Here is a 26681-nt window from a genome sequence, read left to right on the forward strand (position 1 = left end):
TGACTGAGGCCAGAGATAACCAGGTGGCTGATAAACTGTCACAAGGTGCTCCGGCCAAGGCTCATGGCACTGGGCCAGAAACCATCGAGGAAGTAGGACACCTGCGTGAACACAGCTTCTGCAGACCCTGTGCTTCAGAACTGCTGACCGCATCCTGGAACAAAGCCACATCCTGGAGCATTTCTTCTTTCCAGGGCACACAGACTGCTTTGAGACAATCTAAGGGCCAATCATACCCCAACAGGCTATCTTGCCCTTGACCAGAAATAATCATTAATTGTTCAGAACAACTTACGTGCACTTGTGGATTTTGCCTTCATAACCCCCTGTCTCTTCTGCCCCAGGGGGCACCTCTGAGATTTTCTCTTGGACCTGTGTTCCCCACGACAAATTGAAATGGCAAGCAATAGGATATATTGGAGTATATGAGGAAGCCATTTGGTATAAACCTAATTCGGCCTGACTTTGTTTTTTCCAAAAGGGCCTGACTGTGGTCATTGAGCATGCATTGTATATCTGCTTAGACATTTTGAGATAAAGGTGCAACTTCCCTCCCCCTCGCAAAGTTGGCATCTCCTTAAAGATTAAGCATCTTTCTTTAGGCTGGGAACTGATTGCAGCCCTCATCTGTGATCACCCAGCTTGAGGCAACAGACCTGCCACCCTGAGGGGTTCACTGAGACAGCAGGCCTATCTGCTATTTCCATCAATCACTGTGCTGACAGAGCAGCCTCGTGACTATTGTAAAAGGGACATTTCAATCATATGTGAAACATTCTCTTTAGGGTATATAACCACCCTGTATACCCCCACTTCTTTGGAGTGCTCTGTTCCTTTGTGGAAAGACTCTCCCGGGTTATAATCCTCAGATTTAAACTCAGAATAAACTCACCCAAATTTTCATCATGGATTATTTTCGTCGACACCCGAATTGCAATTCTAAATAAAAGCCTCTTTCTTTAAAATTTCATTTTGCCTCCTTGAAGCCGCTCTTTTCAGTTAACAGATACCCAAAAGGAACTGAGTATATCTGGGGATATGTTGTAAGAAATATCATATGGATGAAAGTGTTCCTCAGTGGGTGGGACACAATCACTAACTACAGGAAAGAGAGAGGGTTTGCGCGACAGCAGACAAGACATGCTGTTTGTCCACCTAATTCAGGGTGGCCCACCATCCCTCTTCTCTCTTTCCAGTCATGGACCCCTATGGGACTTTCTCTTCTCCTTAACCAATCATACTGAAACTGACAAAAGTGACTGACACTTCAGACTACAAGCTTTTGAAGAGCAGTAACATCAAGTTTTCAGCTCCGCGTGGATTCATTTTATATCGAACTGACTGTATAGAATCACATGGCCATTTAGATCAGATTTGGGAGCATCTAAAACAATAGTTTTATCGTGTGAAAGCAGGCTGAGCTTCACGGAGCCTGCGATTACATCTTCTCTCCGCTTCTGACGGGGAGCAAAGCCCCTCCTTCCGGGAGGTGCACCATTTTCCCGGTAACTCTCAGGGTTCCACGCAGCCGGTGCCTTGGTTAGTCCGGATGGAAAACACCCTTCTCCACGGCCTGTAGCACCCTGGGAACTACATTACCCGGAAGAGCCTAGGGAGAGAGACGGCGGAGCTGAGCCAATGAGGGATCAGGATAAGGGTTTCCGTGCGTGCGCATGCGTCGGGGCTGGACTTCCGGCCTCTTCCTAGAGGCGGTCTTTAGATTTGTCTGGGTGTGGGCTCGCGCAGTCTGAGGTTTTGGACTCCGTGAGTGTCGGAGCGGTCGGCGTCGCTGCGACTAACTTGAGGAGGCGCGAGAGGAGGGGCTGTCCCCGCGGCCCAGGCGGCTCTGAGGCTCGGCGACGCCGCCCGGGGCCCCGCGCCAGGCCCGGGCCAGGGAGCGCCGCGCCCGGCGCCTCGTCTCCCGCCGCTCCCGGCCCCGCTCCGCCTTTGAGGCCGATGGCGGCGGCCGCGCGGAGGGAGCCGGCTCAGGTGAGCGCTCGGCTCCGGGCCGCCCCGCCCGCAGCGCAGCCCGAGCTCCAGCCCTCGGGCGGGCGCTGCTCCCGGGCCTGCAGCCCAGGCCCCGGGGCCGGGCCGGGGAGGCGCTTGTGGGGCCTGTGGCTGCGGGCGGGGGTCCCGGGCCGAGGGGGCGGCGGGGACAGGCGTGGGGACGGCCTCAGCTGGGAACCGGGTACAGAAGGCTCCGTTCTTTCTGTGAGGAGCAAAATGCAGCGGGGCCGGAGTCCGGCCTGTAACGTCGCTTCCTGAGAAGCTGGGCATCTGTTAGGGACGTAAGGTGAGGTTTGAGTCAGAGGAAGGAGGTCGCCTTACCCGGATCTAAATCGGCTTCATCTGGCTGCAGGATAGAGAACACACTGTGGGGGTGATGGAGGAGGCGGAGAGCCCAGCAGGAGGTAATTGCAATAATCTAGGTGAGTGTTGATGGACCAGAGTGACCACCATGGATGTGGGAGAAGTGGTTGAATTCTGGATCCGTTTTTTAAGAAGGGCCAAGCCGAATTGCGGGTGTTTCGGGTCAGAAGAGAAAGGGAGGAGTCAAAGATGACCCCAGGGTTTTTGGTCCTGGCAGCTGAAGGGATGGAAGCTCTGTCGACTGGGATGGGGAAGTTGGCAGTAGGTTAACTTTCCTTGGAACTATCAGAAGTTTTGTTCGGGCCCTGTTAAGAGTCGGAGACGTTTCAGAGAACAGTGAGTCAGGCAGGCCTGGAAATCTGAAGAAGGGTTCAGGATGGAGACATGCAATGGTGATGGCTGTTGTGTGGACCAGGGTGGAGCTGTGCATTATGTTGAGCAGGCGAATGCAGGTTATGTTGGCAGTGCTATTAGCAGGTCAGAAAGACTAGGGTGCTTCTGAGGAGTAGTTCTCTTTCCCAGCACCTGGTTGGGGTTGCTGGGCCTCAGAAACACAGGTGAGGGGAAGAATGATCTGGCAGGTGGCCGAGGCTTCCCCGAGATCAGTGGACAGAGTTGGCTGTGGAGGCAGGGGAGTAATTGAGAGAAGGTGACAGGAGGCTGGGTCTGCTGCTTACCCAGGTCTGTTCCACTTCACAGAACTTTATAGTGAGCTTTGGTGAAGTGTGGGGTTTTTAGTTCTGCTAGGGGGTAAAGTCTGGGGCATATGTGGTCGTTTGTGAGAGTCATTGTGTCTGGCAGGGTGCGCCTTTTTTTTTTTTTTAACATTGACCCTGAGCTAACATCTGTTGCCCATCTTTTTCTATTTTCCTTTTTCTCCACAAAGCCCCCAGTACATAGTTGTATATTGTAGTTGTAGGCCTTCTAGTTCTGCTATGTGGGACACTGCCTCAGCATGGCTTGAAGAGTGGTGTTAGGTCTGTGTCCAGGATCCAAACAAGTCAAACTTTGGGCCGCTGAAGCGGAACGTGCAAACTTAACCACTCAGCCACGGGACCGGCGCCTGGGTTGGGGTTTTAACAAAGGTAGAGTGGAAAGAGGAGGGTTGTAGATACTCAAGGGCCAACAGGCATAGCACAGAAGTGGAAGAGGATGTGAGCATGTGAAATTGACATGTGGGTTCTGGGTGGCCAATAGGAAAGGAGAATGAGAGGCAGGGGGGCAGGTCTTCTAAGGACATTTGAGACTTTTCCTGGTATTGGAATTCATCAGAGGACTGGGGTTGTACTGGATCCTGTTTGAACTTGTCAAGCAATGTCTGGATGCCATGTGGCAGTTCACAGGTGAGTCCAGGGAGAATTCTGGGTGTGGAGCAGGAAGGTGGCAGAGCTGTGGGAGGGCACTTAGTTGCCTGAAGTGTCTGAGGTTCAGGAGTCTGAAGAGATGAGAGGGGTCTCCAGAGTGATGCCCGCCTTGAGAGGAAGTGTGAGCTGATCGCCCCCAGGGCACTGCTGTTGGGGACTTAAGACCAAAGCATGAACCTCTGTGTCTTGGAGGCATAATCTGGGAGACCCAGGGGAATTTGCTTGGCAGGAGGGATGGGACCCTGCAGGCCCGGCCCAGAGCTTAGATGGTATCTATGTCTCCCGCTGGCTTTGTTGCTGGGGGCTGAACACAGTGATTTCTGAGACAGTGAGGAGAGAGCTGGTGTGAGTGGCACCAGGACCTGGTGTCTGCTCTGTAGGGGGCACCTCTGGAGGCTTAGAGTGAGGTAGATGTGTGGGGTCCTCAGAGAAAGAATGATAATTTGATTTGTTCCCGTCATTACAGGCCAGTGTGACCTTTCATGATGTTGCCGTGTACTTCTCTGGGGAGGAATGGAGGCTCCTGGATGAGGCTCAGAGATGCCTGTACCTGGATGTGATGCTGGAGAACTTTACACTCATATCCTCACTGGGTAAGGCCCTCTCCCTCCCCATGACCTGGACTAGGCTCTGTATTTCCTCCCACTCCTTTTCCCTAGGAGGTGCTCTGTCCTTCTCACATGTGAACTGTGGGAATTACATCCTTCTCTTTCTTTCTGGGTGGTGCTGTGTTGCTAGGGCTGGGTGTGTACCACCCTCTTCTCTCCCCTGCAGCCCCAGTACCCTCTGTACTGAGCCCTCACAGGGAAGGATTCCAGGTCAGTAGTCTTGCAGTGAGGCTAGTGGATGGCGCCTTGCTTGCCCTCTCCATGGCTGGGTGAACGTGTCCAGCTCCATGGCACTTGTGTGTGTATGGCAGGGTTTGCTCCCTTCCTTAACTGACTTTTCCTAGGACCTGCCTGTGCCAGGAATTACAGGCATTGTCATGGTCACTACTTATCTGGGACATGGGCTACTTTTTAAGACTATCCTATAAGGTACTTTTTATAGTGTTTCTCCCTCCTCTTCTCCCTGCGCCCCCAATTCCTACCCACCCTGCCTTTTTTTAAATTATTTTATTTTATTTTTTTTTTTGAGGAAGATTAGCCCTGAGCTAACTACTGCCAATCCTCCTCTTTTTGCTGAGGAAGACTGGCCCTGAGCTAACATCTGTGCCCATCTTCCTCTACTTTATATGTGGGACGCCTACCACAGCATGACTTTTGCCAAGCAGTGCCATGTCCGCACCCAGGATCTGAACCGGCAAACCCCAGGCTGCCGAGAAGCGGAATGTGTGCACTTAACTGCTGCGCCACTGGGCCCCCCCACCCTGCTTTATTGAAGTATAATTGACAGAGTCATGCATTTGAGGTGTGTGGCGTGATGACTGGATAACATACACATTATAAAGAATTACCACAATGACGTTAATTAATGCATTCATCACCTGAGCTAATATCCTTTTTTTCTTTTTGTTTTTGGTGAAAACACTTAAGATTTACTCTCTTAGCAAATTTCAAGTGTACAGTACGATTAACTGTAGTCACCATATGATACATTAGACCCTCAGAACTTATTCATCTTATAAATGAAAGTGTGTATCCTTTGACCAACATCTCCCCAACCCTCAGGTTCTGACATTCTACTTTGTGTTCTATGAGTTTGACGACTTTTTTTTTTGTTTAAAGATTGGCACCTGAGCTAACAACTGTTGCCAGTTTTCTTTTTTCCTGCTTTTTCTCCCCAAATCCCCCCAGTACATAGTTGTATATTTTTAGTTGTGGGTCCTTCTAGTTGGCATGTGGGAGGCCGCCTCAACGTGGCCTGATGAGCAATGCCATGTCTGCGCCCAGGATTCAAACCGGTGAAATCCCAGGCCGCCAAACTGGAGCGTGCGAACCCAACCACGAGACCACAGGGCTGGCCCCGAGTGTGACTTTTTATTTGAGATTCTACATATAAGTAATACCATACAGTGTTTGTCTCTCTCTTTGGCATATTTCACTTAGCATAATGTCCTCCAGCTTCATCAGTGTTGTTGCAAGTCGCAGTTCTTCCTTCTTTTTTATGGCTGAATATTCTGTGAATGTGTGTGTACTACATTTTCTTTATCAGTTTATCCATTGATGGACACTTAGCAGTGTTTCTCTGTCGGGGCTTTTGTGAATAATGCTGCAATGAATATGCACATGCAGATATTTCTTGGGAGAAACTGATTTTGTTTCCTTGGGATATATATATATCTCCCCAGAAATTGGAATGGTGGATCATATGGAAGTTCTATTTAAGTTTTTTGAGGACCCTCCATAATATTTTCCATAATTACTGCTCTAATTTCCATTCCCAGCAACAATGTTCAAGAGTTCTCTTTTCTTCACAGTAATTTGATGTGGTCCTACTTGTTGATTTTAACTTTTGTTGCCTGTGCTTTTGATGTCATATTCAAAATACCATTGGCAAGAGCAATGTCAAGGAGCCCTGTCTCTATATTTTCTTTCTATAGGAGTTTTAAGGTTTCACTTCATACATTTAAATTTAAGTCTTTAATCCATTCTGAGTTCATTTTCATGCATGTTATAAGATGGGGATCCCTTTCACTTTTTTGCACATGGCTATCCAGTTTTCCCAGCACTATTTATTGAAGAGACTGTCCTTCCCCCCTTGTGTGTTCTTGGTGCCCTCATCAAAGATTAGTTGAAGGGCCGGCCCCGTGGCCGAGTGGTTAAGTTCACACACTCTGCTTTGGTGGCCCGGGGTGTCGCTGGTTCCAATCCTGGGCGCAGACATGGCACTGCTCATGAGGCCATGTTGAGGCAGCATCCTACATGCCACAACTAGAAGGACCTACAACTAAAAAACCCCACAACTACGTACCGGGGGGCTTTGGGGAGAAAAAGGAAAACTAAAATTAAAAAAAAAAAAAAGATTAGTTGATTGTATATGCATGGATTTACTTCTGGGCTCTCTCTATTTTGTTCCATTGGTCGGTCTGTCTTTATGCTGGTACCATACTGTTTTGATTACTATAGCCTGTAAGATAGTTTGAAATCAGGAATGCGATGCCTACAGCTTTGATCTTTCTCAAGATTGCTTTGGCTATTCAGGCTCTTTTGTGGTTCCATTCAGTTTTTAGGTAGGTTTTTTTTATTTCTGTGAAAAAAGTATTGCAATTTTAATACGGATTGCATACAAAGCGTAGATTGCTCTGGGGATTATAGCCAATTTAACAATGTTAATTCCTCCAATCCTTGAAATTGGGATATCTTTCCATTTATTTCAGTTGTCTTCACTTTTCCTTCATCAATGTTTTGTACTTTTCAGTGTATGTATCTTTCAACTCCTTGGTTAAATTTAATCCTTCGTGTTTTATTGGTCTCGATGCTATTGTAACTGAGATTGCCTTCTTCCTTTCTTCAGATAGTTTGTTGTGAATATGCAAAACGCAAGTGATTTTTGTATGTTGATTTTGTATCCTGCAACTTTACTGAATTTGTTTATTTGTTTTAACGGTTTTGGGGAGGATGTCTTCTCTCCGTAAGGAGGTTTTCTCTGTGTAAGATGATGTCATCTACAGAGATGATTTTACTTCTTTTTTGGTTGGCGTGCCTTTTGTTTCTTTTCTTGCCTAATTGCTCTCTAGGACTTCAGTCCCATGTTGAATAGAAATGGTGGGAGAGTGGCTATTTTTGTCCTGTTCCTGATCTTAGAGGACAAGCTTTTAGCATTTTACCATTGAATTCTTTGTAGGTTGTAGGCTTATCATATATGACATATTATGTTGAAGTATATGTTTTATATACCTAATTTCGTTGAGAGAGTTTTTTAAAAATTATTTTATTCAGGTGACACTGGTTTATAAAATTGTTTGAATTTCGGGTGTACACTATTATATTTCAGCTTCTGTATAGACTGTGTCATGTTCGCCACCAGTCGTCTAGTTTTGATTCTTCACCATACATGTGTGCCTTTTTACCCTTTTTGCTTTCCCCTCACACTTTTCTCCTCTGGTAACCACCAATCTGTTATGCTTATCTATGTGTTTGTTTATCTTCCACATACGAGAGAAATCATAGGACATTTTTCTTTGTCTGTTTGACTTATTGTGCTTAGCATAATACCCTCAAGGTCCATCCATGTTGTTGCAAGTGGTGCAGTTTTGTCTTTTTTTTTTATGGCTGAGTAGTATTTCATTGTGTGTGTGTGTGTATACACACCACATCTTCTTTATTCATTCGTCTACTGATGGGCACTTGTGTTGCTTCCACAAGTTGCTTCCAACTTGTGTTGCTAGCTTTTATGAATAATGCTGCGATGAACATAGGGGTGCATGTGTCTTTTAGAATTAGTGTTTTCATTTCTTTGGATAAATATCCAAAAGTGGAAGAGCTGGGTCATGTGGTATTTCTCTTTTTAATTTTTTGAGGAATCTCCATACTGTTTTCCATAGTGGCTGCACCAGTTTGCATTCCCACCAGCAGTGTTTGCGTGTTCCCTTTTCTCCACATCCTCTCCAACACTTGTTATTTCTTATCTTTTTAATAATAGTCATTCTTTCAGGTGTGAAGTCATATCTCGTAGTTTTGATTTACTTCTCCCTAATAATTGGTGATGTTGAGCATTTTTTCATGTGCCTCTTGGCCATCTGTATATTTTCTTAGGAAAAATTTCTGTTCAGGTCCTCTGCCCGTTTTTTGATCTAGTGGTTTGATTTTTTTGTTGTTGAGTTCTTTATATATTTTGGACATTAACTCCTTGTCGGATATATGATTTGCAAATATTTTCTCCCAGTTAGTGGGTTGTCTTTTCATTTTGTTCCTGATTTCCTCTGCCTTACAGTAGCTTTTTAGTTTGAAGTAGTCCCATTTGTTTATTTTTTCTTTTGTTTCCCTTGCCTGAGGAGAAATGGTTTTCATTGTTTATTTTTCGAGGAAGATTAGCCCTGAGCTAACATCTGCCACCAATCCTCTTTTTGCTGAGGAGGTGTATTCATTATTTATTTCTAATAGTTTTCTGGTGGATTCTTTAGGGTTTTCTATATGTAGAATTATGTTATCCACAAGTAGGGACAGTTTTCTTCTTCCTTTCCAATTTGGATGCCTTTTATTTCTTTTTCTTGCCTAATTGTTCTGGCTAGGACTTCTGATACTATGTTGAATAAGAATGACGAGAGTGTGCATCCTTCTCCTGTTCCTGTTCTCAGGGGAATAGCTTCCAGTTTTTCACTGTCAATTGTGATGTTGGCTGTCGGTTTGTCATAAATGACCTTTATTATGTTGAGATACTTACCTTTTATACCCATTTTATTGAGAGTTGTTTTTGTCATAAATGGATATTGGATCTTGTCAAATGCTTTCTCTTTGTCTGGTGAGATGAGTATTTGATTTTTCTTCTTCATTTTGTTAATGCGGTGTGTCACATTGATTGATTGCGGATATTGAACCATCCCTGCATCTCTAGAATAAATCCCACTTGATTATAGCATATGATCCTTTGTTTTTTTTTTTTTTTTAGATTGGGATCTGAACTAACAACTGTTGCCAATCTTCCTTTTTTTCCCCCCCTGCCTTTTTTCCCCAAATCCTCCCAGTACATAGTTGTATGTTTTAATTATGGGTCCTTCTAGTTGTGGCATGTGGGACGCCGCCTGAGCATGGCCTAATGAGCAGTGCCATGTCTGCACCCAGGATCCGAACCGGCGAAACCCTGGGCCGCCGAAGTGGAGCACGCAAACTTAACCACTCGGCCACCGGGCCTGCCCCATGTATGATCCTTTTAATGTATTGTTGTATTCGATTTGCTGATAGTTTATTGAGGATCTTCACATCTATGTTAATCAGCAATATTGGCCTGTAATTTTCCTTTTTTGTGTTGTCCTTGTCTGGTTTCATGTCACGGTAATGTTGGCCTTGTAAAATGAGTTAGAAAGTGTTCCATCCTCTTCAATTTTTGGAAGAGTTTGAGAAGGATAGGTATTATATCTTCTTTGAATGTGTGGTAGAATTCACCCAGAGAAGCCACCTGGTCCTGGGTTTTTGTTTTAGGGGAGGTTTTTGATTACTCTTCCATTCTCTTTATTGGTCCATTCAGATTCTCTATTCTTGATTTAGTTTTGGGAGGTTGTATCATGCTAAGAATTTGTCCAGTTCTTGTAGGTTATCCAATTTGTTGGCATATAGCTTTTCCTAGTACTCTCTTGTAATACTTTGTATTTCTGTGGTACCTGTAATTTCCCCCTCTTTTTTTTTTTTTTTTAAGAATGATTGACTCAGACCTAACACCTGTTGCTAATCTTCCTCTCTTTTTTTTTCTCCCCAAAGCCTCTCAGTACGTAGTTGTATACCCTAGTTGTAGATCCTGCTAGTTCTTCTATGTGGGATGCTGCCTCAGCATGGCTTGATGAGCAGTGCTAGGTCCACACCTGAACCAGCAAACCCTGGGCCACTGAAGCGGAGCACATGAACCTAACCACTTGGTCATGGGGCCAGCTCTGCCTCTTGTTTCTTTTTTTTTTTTTTCAATTTTCTTTTCTTTCTTTCTTTTTTGAGGAAGATTAGCTCTGAGCTAACATCTGCCACCAAGCCTCCTCTTTTTGCTGAGGAAGACTGGCCCTGAGCTAACATCCGTGCCCATCTTCCTCTATTTTATGTGGGATGCCTGCCACGGCATGGCTTGACAAGCAGTGCATAGGTATGCACCAGGGATCTGAACCGGCGAACCCCGGGCTGCCGAAGCGGAACATGCAAAGTTAACCACTGCGCCACCTGGCCAGCCCCTCTCATTTCTGATTTGTTTATTTGAGCTGTCTGTTTTTCTTACTAAGTCTAGGTAAGGGTTTGTCAGTGTTGTTTATCTTTTCAAAGAACGAGCTCTTAATTTTATTGATCCTTTCTGTTACTTTCTTTCACTCTCTATTTCATTTATTGATGCTCTGGTTTTTATTATTCCCTTCATTCTACTGACTTTGGACTTTGTTATTTTTCTAGTTCTTTTAAGTATAGTGTTAGATTGTTTATTTGGGATTTTTCTTGTTTCTTGAGGTGGGCCTGTATTGCTGTAAACTTCCATCTTAATACCACTTTTGCTGCATCCCGTAAGTTTTTTTTTTTTTTAATTTTTTATTGAGTTAATGATAGGTTACAATCTTGTGAAATTTCAGTTGTATATTATTGTATGTCAGTCGTGTTGTAGGTGCAACCCTTCACCCTTTGTGCCCACCCCTCACCCCCGCTTTCCCTTGGTAGTCACTAATCTGTTCTCTTTGTCCACAGGTTTAAATTCCTCATATGAGTGGAGTCATACAGAGATTGTCCTTTTCTGTCTGGCTTATTTCACTTAGCATAATTTCCTCAAGGTCCATCCATGTTGTTGCAAATGGGGCGATTTTGTGCTTTTTTACGGCTGAGTAGTGTTCCATTGTATATATACACCACATCTTCTTTATCCAATCATCTCTTGATGGGCACTTAGGTTGCTTCCACATCTTGGCGATTGTAAATAATGCTGCAATAAACATTGGGGTGCACAGGACTTTTGGAATTGCTGACTTCAAGCTCTCTGCATAGATACCCAGTAGTGGAATAGCTGGATCGTATTGTAGTTCTATTTTTAATTTTTTGAGAAATCTCCATACTGTTTTCCATAGTGGCTGCACCAGTTTGCATTCCCACCAGCAGTGTATGAGGGTTCCTTTTTCGCCACAACCTCTCCAACATTTGTTACTATTTGTTTTAGTTATTTTTGTCATTCTAATGGGTGTAAGGTGATATCTTAGTGTAGTTTTGATTTGCATTTCCCTGATGATCAGCGATGATGAACATCTTTTCATGTGCCTATTGGCCATCTGTATATCTTCTTTGGAGAAATCTCAGTTCATGTCTCCTGCCCATTTTTTGATCAGGGGTTTTAATTTTTTTGTTGTTGAGTTGTGTGAGTTCGTTATGTATTATGGATATTAAGCCTTTGTCAGACGTATTACTTGCAAATATTTTTTCCCAGTTAGTGCGTTGTTTTTTTGTTTCAATCCTGTTTTCCCTTGCCTTGAAGAAGCTCTTTAGTCTGATGAAGTCCCATTTGTTTATTCCTTCTATTGTTTCCCTTGACTGAGAAGACATGGTGTCTGAAAAGACCCTTTAATACTGATGTCAAAGAGTGTACTGCCTACATTTTCTTCTAGAAGCTTTATGCTTTTAGGTCTCAGCTTTAGGTCTTTGATCCATTTTGAGTTTATTTTGGTGAATGGTGAAAAAGAATGGTCAATTTTCATTCTTTTACATGTGGCCCTCCAGTTTTCCCAGCACCGTTTGTTGAAAAGACTTTCTTTTCTCCATTGTAGGCCCTCAGCTCCTTTGTCAAAGATAAGCTGTCCATAGATGTGTGGTTTTATTTCTGGGCTTTCAATTCTGTTCCATTGATCTGTGCACCTGTCTTTGTACCAGTACCGTGCTGTTTTGATTACTGTAGGTTTGTAGAATGTTTTGAAGTCAGGGATTGTGATGCCTCCAGCTGTGTTCTTTTTTTCTCAGGATTGATTTAGCAATTCGGGGTCTTTTGTTGCCCCATATGAATTTTAGGATTCTTTGTTCTATTTCTGTAAAGAATGTCATTGGGATTCTGATTGGGATGGCGTTGAATCTGTAGATTGCTTTAGGTAGAATGGACATTTTAACCAAGTTTATTCTTCTAATCCATGTACATGGAATGTCTTTCCATCTCTATATCTTCATCCATGTCTTTCAGAAAAGCCTTGTAATTTTCATTGTATAGGTCTTTCACTTCTTTAGTTAAATTCGCCCTGAGGTATTTTATTCTTTTTGTTGCAATTGTGAATGGTATTGTGTTCTTGAGTTCTTTTTCTGTTACTGTATAGAAATGCTACTGATTTATGTAAATTGATTTTATACCTTGCAACTTTGCTGTAGTTGTTGATTACTTCTAAAAGTTTTCCAATGGATTCTTTGGGGTTTTCTATATATAAGATCATGTTGTCTGCAAACAGCGAGAGTTTCACTTCTTCCCCCCGATTTGGATTCCTTTTATTCCTTTTTCTTGCCTAATTGCTCTGGCCAGGACCTCCAGTACTATGTTAAATAAGAGTGGTGATAGAGGCCATCCTTGTCTCGTTCCTGTTCTCAGGGGGATGGCGCTCAGTTTTTGCCCATTGAGAATGATGTTGGGTGTGGGTTTGTCATATGTGGCCTTTATTATGTTGAGGTAGTTCCCTTCTATCCCCATTTTGTTCAGAGTTTTTATCATAAATGGCTGTTGGATCTTGTCAAACGCTTTCTCTGCATCTATTGAGATGGTCATGTGGTTTTTATTCCTCAGTTTGTTGATGTGGTGTATCATGTTGATTGATTTGCGGTTGTTGAACCATCCCTGTGTCCCTGGTATGAATCCCACTTGATCATGATGTATGATCCTTTTGATGAATTGCTGTATTCGGGTTACCAAAATTTTGTTGAGAATTTTTGCATCTATGTTCATCAGCGATATTGGCCTGTAGTTCTCCTTTTTCGTGCTGTCCTTGTCAGGCTTTGGTATCAGTGTGATGTTGGCCTCAGAGAATGTGTTAGGAAGTGTTCCATCTTCCCTAATCTTTTGGAATAGCTTGAAAAGGATAGGTATTAAATCCTCTCTGAAAGTTTGGTAGAATTCCCCAGGAACGCCATCTGGTCCTGGGGTTTTATTCTTTGGGATGCTTTTGATGGCTGTTTCAATCTCTTTGCTTGTGATTGGTCTGTTCAAATTGTCTGCTTCTTCTTGAGTGAGCTTTGGGAGATTGTAGGAGTCCAAAAATTTATCCATTTCCTCTAGGTTATCCATTTTGCTGGCATATAGTTTTTCATAGTATTCTCTTATAATCCGTTGTATTTCTGCAGAGTCTGTTGTTATTTCTCATCTTTCATTTCTGATTTTGTTTATTTGAGCTTTCTCTCTTTTTTTCTTTGTAAGTCTGGCTAGGGGTTTGTCAATTTTCTTTATCTTCTCAAAGAACCAGCTCTTTGTTTCGTTGATCCTTTCTCCTGCCTTTTTTGTTTCAGTAGCATTTATTTCTGCTCTGATTTGTTTTCTTTCTCTCCTTCTGCTGACTTTGGGCTTTGTTCTTCTTTCTCTAATTCAGTTAGGTGTAGTTTAAGATTGCTGATTTGGGATTTTTCTTGTTTGTTAAGATGTGCCTGAATTGCGATGAATTTTCCTGTTAGTACAGCTTTTGCTGCATCCCTTATGAGTTGGTATGGCATGTTATCATTTTCACTTGCCTCCAGGTATTTTTTGATTTCTTCCTTAATTTCTTCAGTGATCCATTGCTTGTTCAATAGCGTATTGATTAGTCTCCACATCCTTGTGCCTTTCTCAGCTTTTTTCTTGTAATTAATTTCTAGCTTTACAGCATTGTGATCGGAAAAGATAGTTGTTATTATTTCAATTTTTTTAAATTTATAGAGGCTTGCCTTGTTTCCCAACATATGGTCTATCCTTGAGAATGTTCCATGCGCGCTTGAGAAGAATGTGTATTCTGCTGTTTTTGGATGAAGTGTTCTGTGTATGTCCATTAAGTCCAACTGTTTTAGCTTTTCGTTTAGCTCCACTGTTTCTTTGTTGATTTTCTGTCTGGATGATCTGTCCATTGATGTGTGTGGGGTGTTGAGGTACCCTACTATTATTGTGTTATTTTTGATAGCTTCTTTTAGGTTTGTGAATAGTTGTTTTATGAACTTTGGTGCTCCTGTGTTGGGTGCATAGATATTTATAAGTGTTATTTCTTCTTGTTGAAGTGTCCCTTTGATCATTATATATTGACTCACTGTGTCTCTCTTTACCTGCCTTATCTTGAAGTCTGTTTTGTGTGATATAAGCATTGCAACACCTGCTTTCTTTTATTTGCTATTAGTTTGGAGTATTGTCTTCCACTCCTTCACTCTGAGCCTGTGTTTGTCCTTGGAGGTGAGGTGTGTTTCCTGGAGGCAACAAATTGTTGGATCTTGTTCTTTAATCCTTTTTGCCACTCTGTGTCTTTTTGTTGAAGAGTTCAATCCATTTAATTGAGGGTGAGTATTGATGCATGAGGGCTTAATGCTGTCATTCTGTTGCTCGTTTTCTGGTTTTCCTGTTTCCTTTCTTTCTCGTCCTCTGTATTTTAGCCTACCCATTGACTTCTGCAGTTTCTTATGCTGGGTGTCTTAGACTTTTCCTTATTTATGTTTTATGTCTCTGTTCTGTTTTTTAGTTTAGTGGCTACCCTGAAGTTTGTATTCAGAATCTCATGTATAACATAGTCCATTTTTTGGTTGTCTCTTACTTCCTTAGCCTAGACTGTTTTAGGCCCTTTCCTCCTCCCCTCCTAAATTATTATTTTCGTCTCTTATTCCAACTTGTGTTGTGAGTTTGTGGTTAGAGTGATAAGATTGTCTTTGCTTTCGTGATTTCCTTCCCTTTATCCTAATGCTATAGTTGAATATTTGCTATCCTGTTCAATTTCTATCTGTCTCCCTACTCTGTATTTTGTGACCACTTACTCCCTTTTTTCCTTTTTTCAGGTATGAGAGCCTTCTTGAGGATTTCATGTAGTGGAGGTCGTGTGACTACAAAGTCCCTCAGCTTTTGTTTGTCTGGAAAAGATTTAATTTCTCCCTCATATCTGAAGGATATGTTTGCTGGATAGAGTATTCTTGGCTGACGATTTTTATCCTTCAAAGTTTTGAATACGTCACTCCAATCTCTCCTAGCTTGTAAGGTTTCTGTAGAGAAATCCGCTGAAAGTCTGATGGGGGTTCCTTTGTAGGTTATTTTCTTCTGCCTTGCTGCCCTGAGTATTATTTCTTGGTCCTTCATTTTTGCCATTTTTACTACTATGTACCTTGCAGTAGGTCTTTTTACATTGACAAATCTAGGAGATCTGAAAACTTCCTCCACACACATTTCTCTCTCAATCCCTGGATTTAGGGATTTCTCTTCTATTATTTCGTTGAGCACACTTTCTGCTCCATTTTCCTTTTCCATGCCCTCAGGAATTCCAATGATTCTTAAGTTGCATTCTCTCACTGAGTCAGCTATTTCTCTGAGATTTTCTTCAGATTTTTTAATTCTTAGTTCTCTTTCTTCCTCTGTCTGGAGCCATTCAGCGTGTCTATCTTTGATTATGCTAATTTTCCCCTCTATGGTGTCTACACAGGCATTCAGGGAATCCATATTCTGTTTTATCTGATCCATTGTATTTTTCATCTCTAGTATTTCTAATTGATTCTTCTTTATAATTTCAATCTCTTTTGTGAAGTAACTCCAGAACTTGTGGACTTGTTTATATTTCCCTTTACCTCCTTGAATATTTTGAGGATAGCTATTTTGAACTCCTCTTCACTTAGTTTACCCATTTCCAAGCCCTCAGGAGCTACTTCTGTATTTTTAGTGTTTTCTATTTGGAATGGAGCTTTTATTAATTGCTGGATGGTAGAGGAGTGGTTTTTACACATGATGCTATTATTCGGCTGCAATTACAGCCTGTTGCCACTAGATGGGGTTTGAGAGGCTTGTTTTCTGAGCCCTGCGTCTTCAGCCAAGATGGCAGCGCCCAGCATGGCCTGGGGGAGGAGGGGCACTTTCACTCACTTCGACCCTTTTTGGATTAGCTCTCGCTTTCTGGTCTCCCAGGGACCTGGCTTGCTGGGGCTTCCCCACGCGAAAGCTGTCCCCTGTTAGAGGTTTTGCTGCACGGGTGGTGGGAGTCCTGGAGGATCCCCCCACACGCGGCCCCTCCCCCGCTCCTTCCTGCACCCGCGGCAGTGATCCCAGTCTCTAGGGGCGGGAGCGAAGTTCTCTCCTACCCTGTTCCAGTTCCTCCAAGGCGGGCTGCAGCCTCTCCGCCCTCCGTCGTTTGGCTGCTGTGGGTCTCTGATGATTTCTTTTATTAGGACTGTTTTTTTGGTTGGAAAGCAGTTGCTCTTTTTGGTTGTACTTTGGAGGGGAGAGAGTCGCGGGGGAGATCACGCCACAATGTTGCTGAAGTCACCGGAACCTGTGTCCATCCCACAAGTTTTGGTGTGTTGTGTTTTTATTTTCATTTGTCTCCAGGTATTTTTTGATTTCTCCTTTGATTTCTTATTGATTGAATAGTTGTTCAGTAGCATGTTGTTTAGTCTTCACATATTTGTGAGTTTTCCAGCTTTTATCTGGTAGTTGATTTCTAGTTTCCTAATATTGTGCTCAGAAAAGATGCTTGATATGATTTTAGGCTTCTTCTTTTTTTTTTTTAAAGATTTTATTTTTTTCCTTTTTCTCCCCAAAGCCCCCGGTACATAGTTGTATATTCTTAGTTGTGGGTCCTTCTAGCTGTGGCATGTGGCACGCTGCCTCAGTGTGGTTTGATGAGCAGTGCCATGTCCACTCCCAGGATTCGAACCAACGAAACACTGTGCTGCCTGCAGCGGAGCGCGCGAACTTAACCACTCTGCCACGGGGCCAGCCCCATGATTTTAGGCTTCTTAAATTTATTGAGGCTTGCTCTCTTTCCCAGTGTGGTCTGTCTTTGAGAATGTTCCATGTGTACTTGAGAAGAATGTGTATTTTGATGCTTTTGGCTGGAGTGTCGTATATATCTATTAAGTCCCTCTAATCTCGTCTTTCATTTAAGGCCAATGTTTCATTGTTGATTTTTTTGTCTGGATCATCTATCCAGTGATGTAAGTGGGATGCTAAAGTCCCCCACTATGATTGTGTTGCTGTCAATTTCTCCCTTTTAGGTCTGTTAATAGTTGCTTTACGTATTTTGGTGCTCCTTTGTTAGGTGCATATACCTTAGTAAGTCTTATGTCTTCTTGTTGGAATGTCCCTTTTATTATTATATAATATCCATGTTTGCCTCTTATCTTTTTTTTTCTTGAAGTCTGCTTTGTCTGAGAAAAGTGGCTACAGCTATTTTCTTTTGGTTGCCATTAGCTTGACGTATGTATCATCTTCCATCCCTTCACACTCACCATGCGTTCATTTTTAGAGCTGAGGTGTGTCTCCTGGAGGCAGCATATTATTGGGTCTTGGTTTTTAATCCATTTAGACACTGGGTCTTTTGATTGGTGAACTGAATCCATTTACATTTACAGTGATTATTGACATGAGGGCTTAAATACGGCCATTTTATCTTTTATTTTCTGGTTGTTGTATATTTCCATTGGTTCTTTTTCCTTGTTTTTCTTTTTTTTTCTGCTTCTTCTCCCCAAATCCCCCCAGCATTTAGTTGTATATTTTTTAGCTGTGGTCCTTCTAGTTGTGGCACATGGGACACTGCCTCAACATGGCCTGATGAGCGGTGCCATGTCCACGCCCAGGATCTGAACCCTGGGCCGCCGGAGCGGAGCGTGCGAACTTAACCACTCAGCCACAGGGCCAGCCCTTTCCTTGTATTTTGACTCCCATTTTCATTTGGTGGTTTTCTGTGATACTTTTCTCAGTTTTCTCTGTATTTATACTTTGTGATTCTGTTCTGATTTTTTTGTTTAGTGGTTTCCATGAGATTTGTATAAAAGAGATCATAGATGAGATGGTCCTTTTTCTGCCAATATCATTTTATCTCAATTAGCCTATGCATGTTCCATCCTTTTCCTCTTCCTCTTCTATGTTTTTCTCATCACAAATTACTCTTTTCTGTTTTGAGTTTGTGACCAAATTGAAGTGTTTATGGTTATTTTTCATGCTTTCTTTCCCTTTAGCCTTCATGTTATAATTGTTTACTAACCTATTCTGATATAGAGTTGTAACTTTCTGATTTTGTTTATTTGTCGCTTGTTCAAAGCTTCATGAACCTTTGCCTTTTTGTTTCAGGTAGGAGGGCTCCTTTCAACATTTCTGGTAAGGCAGGTCTAGTGGTGATGAACTCCCTCAGCTTTTGTTTGTCTGGGAAAGGTTTTACTTCTCTGTCATATCTGAAGGATAATTTTGCTGGATAGAGTATTCTTGTATGATAGATTTTGTCTTTCAACATTTTGAATACATCATTCTGCTCTCTTCTAGCTTGTAGGATTTCTGCTTAGAAATCCATTGAAAGCCTGATGCAGGTTCCTTTGTAAGTCAGTTTTTTCTCTATGGCTGCCCTTAATATTCTTTCTTTGTCATTGTCTTTTGACAGTTTTAACATTATTTGCCTTGGAGAAGGTCTTTTTGCAGTAAGATAACTAGGAGTCCGATTAGCTTCATGTAGTTGAATATCCAGTCCCTTCCCCCGGATGGGGAAGTTCTCAGCTATTATTTCTTTTTCTTTTTCTTTTTTTTTCGTGAGGAGGATTGGCTCTGAGCTAACATCTGTGCCAATCTTCCTCTGTTACATGTCGGATGCCACTACTGCATGGCTTGATGAGCAGTGTGTAAGTCCACACCAGGGATCCAAACCCACGAGCGTCAGGCCGGCCCCTGTTATTTCTTATAATAAGATCTCTGCTCCTTTCTCTCTCTTTTCTTATTCTGGGATACCTATAATCCTTGTTACTTTTTCTAATTCAGTAGAATATTTCTTATAGAATTTCTTCATTTTTTTCATCTTAGTTTTCTCTCTGCCTCCACCTGAATCATTTCTTGATTTCTATCTTCAAGCTCACTAATTCTCTCTTCCATATGGTCTGCTTATTGAGAGAGTTTTTATCATGAAACTATGCTGAATCTTTTGAAATGCTTTTTCGTGAGAATGTCTGCATGTATGTTCATCATAAATATTGGGGTCTAATATTCTTTTCTTGTAGTGTCCCTGTGTGACTTTGGTAGTAGGATATTGCTGGCCTCATAAAATGAGTTTGGAAGTGGTTCATCCTCTTCAATTTCTGGAAGAGTTTGTGGCGAATTGATGTTACTTCTTGAAATGTTTGCTAGAACTCACCAGAGACAGTATCTGCTCCTGGGCTTTTCATCACTGGCAGATCTTTGATTACTGATTCAACCTACTTACTAGTTATACATCTATTCAGATTTTCAATTTTTCATGATTTGGTCTTGGTAAATTGTATGTTTCTAGGAATTTATCCATTTCTTCTAGGCTATCCAATTTGTTGGCATTTGATTGTTGATACTGGTCTTTTATGATTTTATGTGTTCCCATGGTATAAGTTGTAATGTTCCTCTTTCATTCCAGATGTATTTATTTGGGTCTTTTTTGTTTAGTGTACCTAAAAGTTTTAAAACTTTGTTCATCTTTTTTTTTTTTTTTGAGGAAGATTAGGCCTGAGCTAACTGCTGCCAAGCCTCCTCTTTTTGCTGAGGAAGACTGGCCCTGAGCTAACATCTGTGCCCATCTTCCTCTACTTTATATGTGGGATGCCTACCACAGCATGGCGTGCCACGCAGTGCCATGTCCTCACCCGGGATCCGAACCGGTGAACCCCAGGCTGCCGAAGCGGAATGTGCGCACTTAACTGCTGTGCCACTGGGCTGGCCCCTGTTCGTCTTTTTAAAAATGAGATGTTTGTCATTTGTCTTTTCTGTTTTTAGTCTGTATTTCATTTATTTCAGGTCTGTTTTTTGTTATTTCTTTTCTTCTGCTATTTTGGGCTGAATTTGTTCTTCATCTAGTTCCTTGAGCTATAAAGTTACTTATTTGAGATCTTTTATCTAATGTAGGCATTTATTACTCTAAATTTCCCTCTTAGTACTGCTTTTGCTGCGTCCCATAACTTTTGGTATGTGTGTTTCTATTTTCTTTGTCTTAAGACATTTTTTGGTTTCTTCTTTCACCCATTGGTTTTTCAGGATTGTGTTGTTTAATTTCCACATGTTTTGAATTTTCTGGCTTTCCTCCTGTTACTGATTTCTACTTTCATACTGTTGTGATTGAAAAAGATCCTGATGTTATTTCAATGTTCTTCAATTTGTTAAGACTACTTTTATGACCTATAACGTGACATGTGATATGGAATGTTCCGTATACACTTGCAAAATGTGTATTTTGTTGCCTTTGGATAGAATGTTCTGTATGTGTCTTTTAGGTCCATTTGAGATAAAGTATAATTCAAGTCCAAAGTTTCCTTATTAATTTTCTGTCTGGATGACCTACCCAGTGTTGAAAGGGGAATATTGAAGTCCCTATTGTTTGACTGTCTTGTTTTCTTGGTTGTTGTTTTTTGAAGATTAGCCCTGAGCTAACATCTGCCAATCCTCCTCTGTTTTGCTGAGGAAGACTGGCCCTGAGCTAACATCCTTGTCCATCTTCCTCTACTTTATATGTGGGACGCCTACCACAGCATGGCTTGCCAAGCACTGCCATGTCTGCACCTGGGATCCGAACCTGCAAGCCCTGGGCTGCCAAAGCGGAACATGCACACTTAACCACTGTGCCACCAGGCCAGCCCCTATTGTTTTACTGTCTATTTCTGTCTTGTAGCCCCTGCCACTTTTCCTTGTTTCACACACTGTTTTTATATCCTTTCCCTGGTGAGATGTTCACCATTCTTTGACCTTAGGGTCCCAGTAGTACAAGCAGTCACTTCAACTGTATTCCAACTTTCTTGTCTTGAAGAGCATCCCATAGACTCATTCCTAGATGAGGCAGAAAAACATTTGCGATGAGATTGCCCCTCCCTGTAGTCAACATGTGCTTTACGAGAGTTTCTCTGTGTTTAGGTTGCTGCTGTGGAGCAGAAGATGTGGAGCCTCTTTTTCAACAAAGCATTTCTGTAGCAGTCTCACAGGCCACGACTCCCACGGCAGCTCTATCTTCCCAGAGGACCCACCCCTGTGAGATGTGTGGTCCAGTCTTGAGAGACATTTTCCTCTTTGCTGAGCAGCAGAGAACACAACACAGCCTGAAACTGTTAAAGTGTGGGGCTTGCACAAAAGGATTTTATTTCAGTGCCAAGTTTCAACAGCACCAGGAGCAGCACTTGGGAGAGAAACCCTTCAGAAGCAGAGTGGGTCAACAGCACCAGGAGCAGCATGTGGGAGAGAAACCCTTCAGAAGCAGAGTGGACAGGGCCTCGTTTGTGAAGAGCTGCAGATTCCATGTGTCAGGGAATCCCTTTTCCTGGGAAGAGGTGGGGAAGGACTTCCTGGCCAGCTTCGAACAACAGCAGCAACAGACCACTCATACCAGGGAGAAGCCCAAGAAAATCACCCAATGCAGGGCCACTTTACCAGGCAGAAACAGTCATTACACCTGGGGAGAATGCAAGAAAGCCTTCACTCCCATTCGCACACTTGTTCAGGACCAGGGTGTCCATGCTGGAAGACAGTGTTTTGAGTGCCATGAATGTGGGAAAACATTCAGGTACAAATCCTCGTTTGTTATGCACCAGAGAGTCCACACTGGGGAAAGGCTTCATGTGTGTGGAGAATGTGGCAAATCTTTTAGGCGAAGCTCAACCCTTGTTCAACATCGAAGAAATCATACTGGGACAAGACTGTGCAAGTGCAGCAAATGTGGGAAATCCTTAAGCCACCAATCCATCCTTACTCATACTCAGAGAAGTCAAAGTGGAGAGAACAGCTATGTGTGCAGTGAATGTGAGAAATCTTTTAACCGTAGCTCAGTGTTCATTCAACATGGGAGAGTACATTCTGGGGAAATGTCTTATAAATGTAGTGACTGTGGGAAATCTTTTACCTCCAGCTCTGCACTCATTTATCATCAGATTTCTCACACAGGAAATAGGCCTTGTGGGTCCAGTAAATGTAGGAAATCCTTTAAGGATAGAAGCCAATTCAGTCAACATCAGACAGCTCACATTGGAGGAAGGCCTTATGGGTGTACTGATTGTGGGAAATTCTTTAATCGAAGAAATAACCTCATTTTACACCAGAGAGTTCATACGGGAGAAAAGCCTTACAAGTGTAGTGTCTGTGTGAAATCTTTTACTTGTAGCTCTGCCCTCAGTTATCATCAGAGATCTCACACAGGAGAAAGGCCTTATGAATGCAAGGAATGTGGGAAATCTTTTACTTCTAGGTCCAGCCTTCGTTATCATCAGAGTACTCACACAGGGGAAAGGCCTTATGAGTGCAGTGAATGCGGGAAATCTTTTACCATGAGTTCTGGCCTCCGTTATCATCAGAGGATTCATGGTAGAGAAAGGCCTTATGAGTGCAGTGAATGTGGGAAATGTTTTATCTTTAGCTCCCAACTCCGTTATCATCAGATAGTTCACACTGGAGAAAGGCCTTACAAGTGTAATGAATGTGGGAAATCTTTTAAGAATAGGTGGAAGCTCATCATACACGAGAGAGTTCACACGGGAGAAAAGCCTTATGTGTGCAGTGAATGTGGGAAATCTTTTACCTATGGCTCCATCCTCTGTTATCATCAAAGAGTTCACACTGGAGAAAGGCCTTATGAGTGCAGGGAATGTGGGAAATCTTATACTGCTAGCTCCAGCCTCCGTTATCATCTGAGATCTCATACTGGAGAAAGGCCTCATGAGTGCAGGGAATGTGGGAAATCCTTTAAGGTTAGATCACAGTTCATTAAACACCAGAGAGTTCACACTGGAGAAAGGCCTTATGAGTGTAATGAATGTGGGAAATCCTTTAGCCAAAAACCTCATCTCTCAACGCACCAGAGAGTTCATAACAGAGAAAGACTTTAGAAATGCAGCTAACATGGGAAATCTTTTACTTTTGATTCCAGCACCCATTGTCATCACAGTTCACACAGGAGACAGGTCTCATGAGTACAGTGATTGTGGAAAGTCCTTTAGCCAAAAACATTCCCTCCCAGTGGAGAACTCCTAATAGAGAATGGCTTTACGAGCACAGTGAATGTGGGAAATTCTTATGGGAAAATCTACCCTCACTCTACATAAGAGTATTCAAACTAGAGAAAGACCAAGATATACAGGGGATGTGCAATTCCCTGGTTTGATGTAAGGACATCAGAGGAAACTGAGGAGCCATTTGTCTGAACTGAATCTCATGTGTCTGAACATGCACAGTGGGGAGATTCCCCATGTGTGGTATGTTGCATTTCCAATCCGTCTAGGGTTCTTGCCACATATGTCACTGCCGATTTCTGCGTCAAAGCCATTTCACCTCTACCACCTGGCAGGTCCACACAGTGTGCATCAGTCACCACCCCTGTGTGCTCAGCGAAGCTGATCTCTGTTCTCTCAGGAATTAGAGCAAATTAGGAATAATGTGAACCCTTACGGGGGTCAGCTTCCCTCCTACTTGGCTATGTTGGGCATGGACCTGTGTCACTATTGAGTTGGGCTATCATATGAGTTCAGCTGGCAGCTTTTCACAAAGATGATATTTCTCAGGACATGTTGGTCTCACATGATACTTGTTATGAGATTCCAGCTTCCCAGTCATGAACTGGAGAACTGCCTGCCCCACCTGTTTAAGTCGTCTTTAATCTTGGATGTTCTCTCACTGTGTGGGGTAGTTTATAAACAGATTTGGGCTCTACAAGCATGAAGGGAAAACTTTTTAAGAGTCTCAAACTTTGTGTGCCTGAGGAGAGACAGTATAATGGCAGGAAATGACTTGCCAGTTTTGACCAAATTTCCTTTGCTGCCCACAGCCTCCCAGGAAATACTGCAAGGCTTTCTGCTCCTCATTTGAGGCCTGGAAGCGGGATTCAGGAGGCTCAGTGATGACCCTGAAGAGAGGGTTGGTGTGAGAACCTCAAGTGCATGTGAGGGCAGCATGAACTTTTTCCCTTCCTCACAGGAGGTCTCACAGGGGACGTCAGCCCTGTGGAGGGGATATCTTCCCATCTACAAAGAGCCATGTGCCCTGATGTCCACAGTTCATTGGGCGACGGTCACTGGTTGTAAGACCGTTGTGTCCAGGGGAAACCATAATTGATGGAGAAACACTGGCTTAACAGGGAATGGAGGAGACTGCAGCCAGCTAGATGGAATGTGCCTCTTATGAAAGTGCATGCAGAAACTGTTCAGTGACACTGACTGTGTTGGATCAGTTTTACACAAATCTCGGGACCTCCAGGCATGTTTATCTTGTTTAGCTGAAATCATTACCCAAGAATGTAATAAAAATAATTGAAAGGTTTTGTGGATTTCTGTAGCCTCCCAGTGCTATTCACCTCAAGGCCATTACTGCATAGGCAGGAAAGAATGGGGATCCATAGCCCAGGGATGTGGCTCTTGTGATCCAGGCAGCATTCCTGTTAACTGGGGTGGAAATATCCTTCAGTGTTCTCCATGTTTGTTGTCACTGAGGGAAGACTGACCCCTAGAGGGCGTGAGGAGACAGATGATGGAGTCAATACAGGGTTGCCAAACATTTTCCAAAAACAATGGGACATACAGATCTTTTTTTATATTGAGCCAATTTTTAAAGCTTTATTAAGGTATAATTTACATGAACTAAACTGCTTGTATTTAAAGTGTACAATTTGCTAAGTTTTGACATATTTATGAGCCTCTGAGACCATCATCATAGTCCTGAGAATGACCTTATGTGTCTCGGTATATTTACCTCACATCCTATCATAATCTCTCCTTGGCCTTCCCACCTCTCCAGCTACCCATTCACTTACTTTGCTTGCAGTAGATACCTTTGCTTTTTCTTGAAATCCTACGATTGGAATTATAAAACGTTTGGTCTTTTTTCTTCTTTTTTTTTATATTTCATAGAGATTTACCAATGATGATATATGACTAATTCATCTTTTTTGCTGAGTAATATTATCTTTGGATATAGCACTGTTTATGCATTCATGTGTTTATGGGCTTTCAGGTTATTTTTGTATTTTAACTATTGAAAATAAAGCTGTTAGAAACAGTTGTGTCAGTTCCTTTTACAGTGTATGTTTCCTTTATCTTTTGTCAATAACAGTAGAGGGCAATGTCTGTCACAGGGTAGAAGAGTGTTTAACTCTTGAAGAACCTGCCAGACCGCAATCTACCATGGATTGCTCCCTTTTGCTGTCGCACCCGCAGTGTGTGAAAATTGCACTTCCCCCCAATACTTGATACAGTCCTTCTTTGATGTCAGCCTTTTAACACGTGTAGTAGTATCTGTGTCGTTTTAATTGCCTTTCCTGAAAGATTCTTGATTTTGAGCATTTTTCATGTCTTGGCCAACTGTATACCTCTTGTACAAGTTCTGTTCACGGCATTTGCGTAGTTTTCATATGAGTGATAGCTATTTCCCTTTTGATTTTCAAATAAGACTGAAACACACGTTGGAATTTTTCTCAAATGGCATCAGCAACCTTTATGGAGTCATCATTTCTAAATACTAGGATTTTCCTCATTGTTTGTCACAAAGATTTGTGTCACACATAATGTCATGGTCAGAAACACCGTACATAGTTAAGTTTCGTCTGCATTATGACCTTAATGTCCATCACTTGAGTCCCAGCATTCAGTAGTACAGTAAATCTAGCCCCGGTTCCTAGTGTTTGCCAATTCCCCAAGTGTCAGTGCTCCCACGTGGAAGCGGGATGTGCTCAGAGAAGGAGTGGAAGATTCCACTCGGGTCCTGGGGTTTGGCGGGAAACCGGCCTTGGCGTGTGCGGGACACTCCCCCAGGCCGGGCAGCAGCTGCGGGGCTGCGGGAAGGCGGGAGGCTGCAGAGGCCTCACACGCGGGTCAGCGGCGAGGGTTCTCCCCGAACGCCAGGGGTCTCGGAGACCCGAGTGGCCTCGCCTTAGCGACGAGGGCTCAGAGCTGACACGTGCGGTTCCGGTGGCGCCTCCGACCCCACCCGGGACCTTGTGAGCGGGTCCCCTCGGACCGCTGTCCGTCTCGCCATTGGCCCCCTTCCCTCCGTCCTCACTGCCGGGTGGTCTCCCAGCGGGGTCCCCTGCCGGGCGTTCCCCGCGCTGTGGGTCGCTTCTCCCGGCGCCCCGACTCCGGGAGGACTCCCGCCTTCCCGCTGGGGCGGCGGCCCCCGCGCCCCCGGGACCCTGGGCAGGCCTTTCCTCCGCGGCGCCACCGCTTCGAGACCCGGGCCGCGTGGGACCCGAGGGGACGC

General features: G+C 43.2%; 1 protein-coding gene across 3 annotated transcripts; it reads left to right on the plus strand.

Moving 5' to 3' along the window:
* Positions 1 to 1680: 1680 nt before the first annotated feature.
* Positions 1681 to 25484, plus strand: LOC103543469 (zinc finger protein 256-like). 3 transcript variants are annotated; one of them, XM_070633538.1, is made up of 5 exons: positions 1681 to 1989; positions 2360 to 2429; positions 3643 to 3713; positions 4201 to 4327; positions 21366 to 25484. In XM_070633538.1, exons 1-5 carry the CDS (start codon positions 1957 to 1959, stop codon positions 23321 to 23323), a joined length of 2259 nt encoding a protein of 752 aa, XP_070489639.1. In that variant the 5' UTR covers positions 1681 to 1956; the 3' UTR covers positions 23324 to 25484. The 3 variants fall into 3 exon arrangements, with proteins under 3 accessions (XP_070489639.1, XP_070489640.1, XP_070489641.1); XM_070633540.1 differs by lacking the exon at positions 3643 to 3713 and having other exon boundaries at positions 1687 to 1989; XM_070633539.1 differs by lacking the exons at positions 2360 to 2429; positions 3643 to 3713.
* The last annotated feature ends 1197 nt before the right edge of the window (positions 25485 to 26681 follow it).

Source organism: Equus przewalskii, chromosome 9 (assembly GCF_037783145.1).
Source record: "Equus przewalskii isolate Varuska chromosome 9, EquPr2, whole genome shotgun sequence".
In the NCBI taxonomy this organism is placed as follows: domain Eukaryota; kingdom Metazoa; phylum Chordata; class Mammalia; order Perissodactyla; family Equidae; genus Equus; species Equus przewalskii.

Coding starts and splice junctions, on each gene's coding strand:
- LOC103543469 (XM_070633538.1), top strand. CDS start 1,957: ATGGCGGCGGCCGCGCGGAGGGAGCCGGCTCAG. Junction 2,430..3,642: donor AGGTAATTGCAATAATCTAG/GTGAGTGTTGAT, acceptor GGAATTCATCAG/AGGACTGGGGTTGTACTGGA. Junction 4,328..21,365: donor TACACTCATATCCTCACTGG/GTAAGGCCCTCT, acceptor CTCTGTGTTTAG/GTTGCTGCTGTGGAGCAGAA.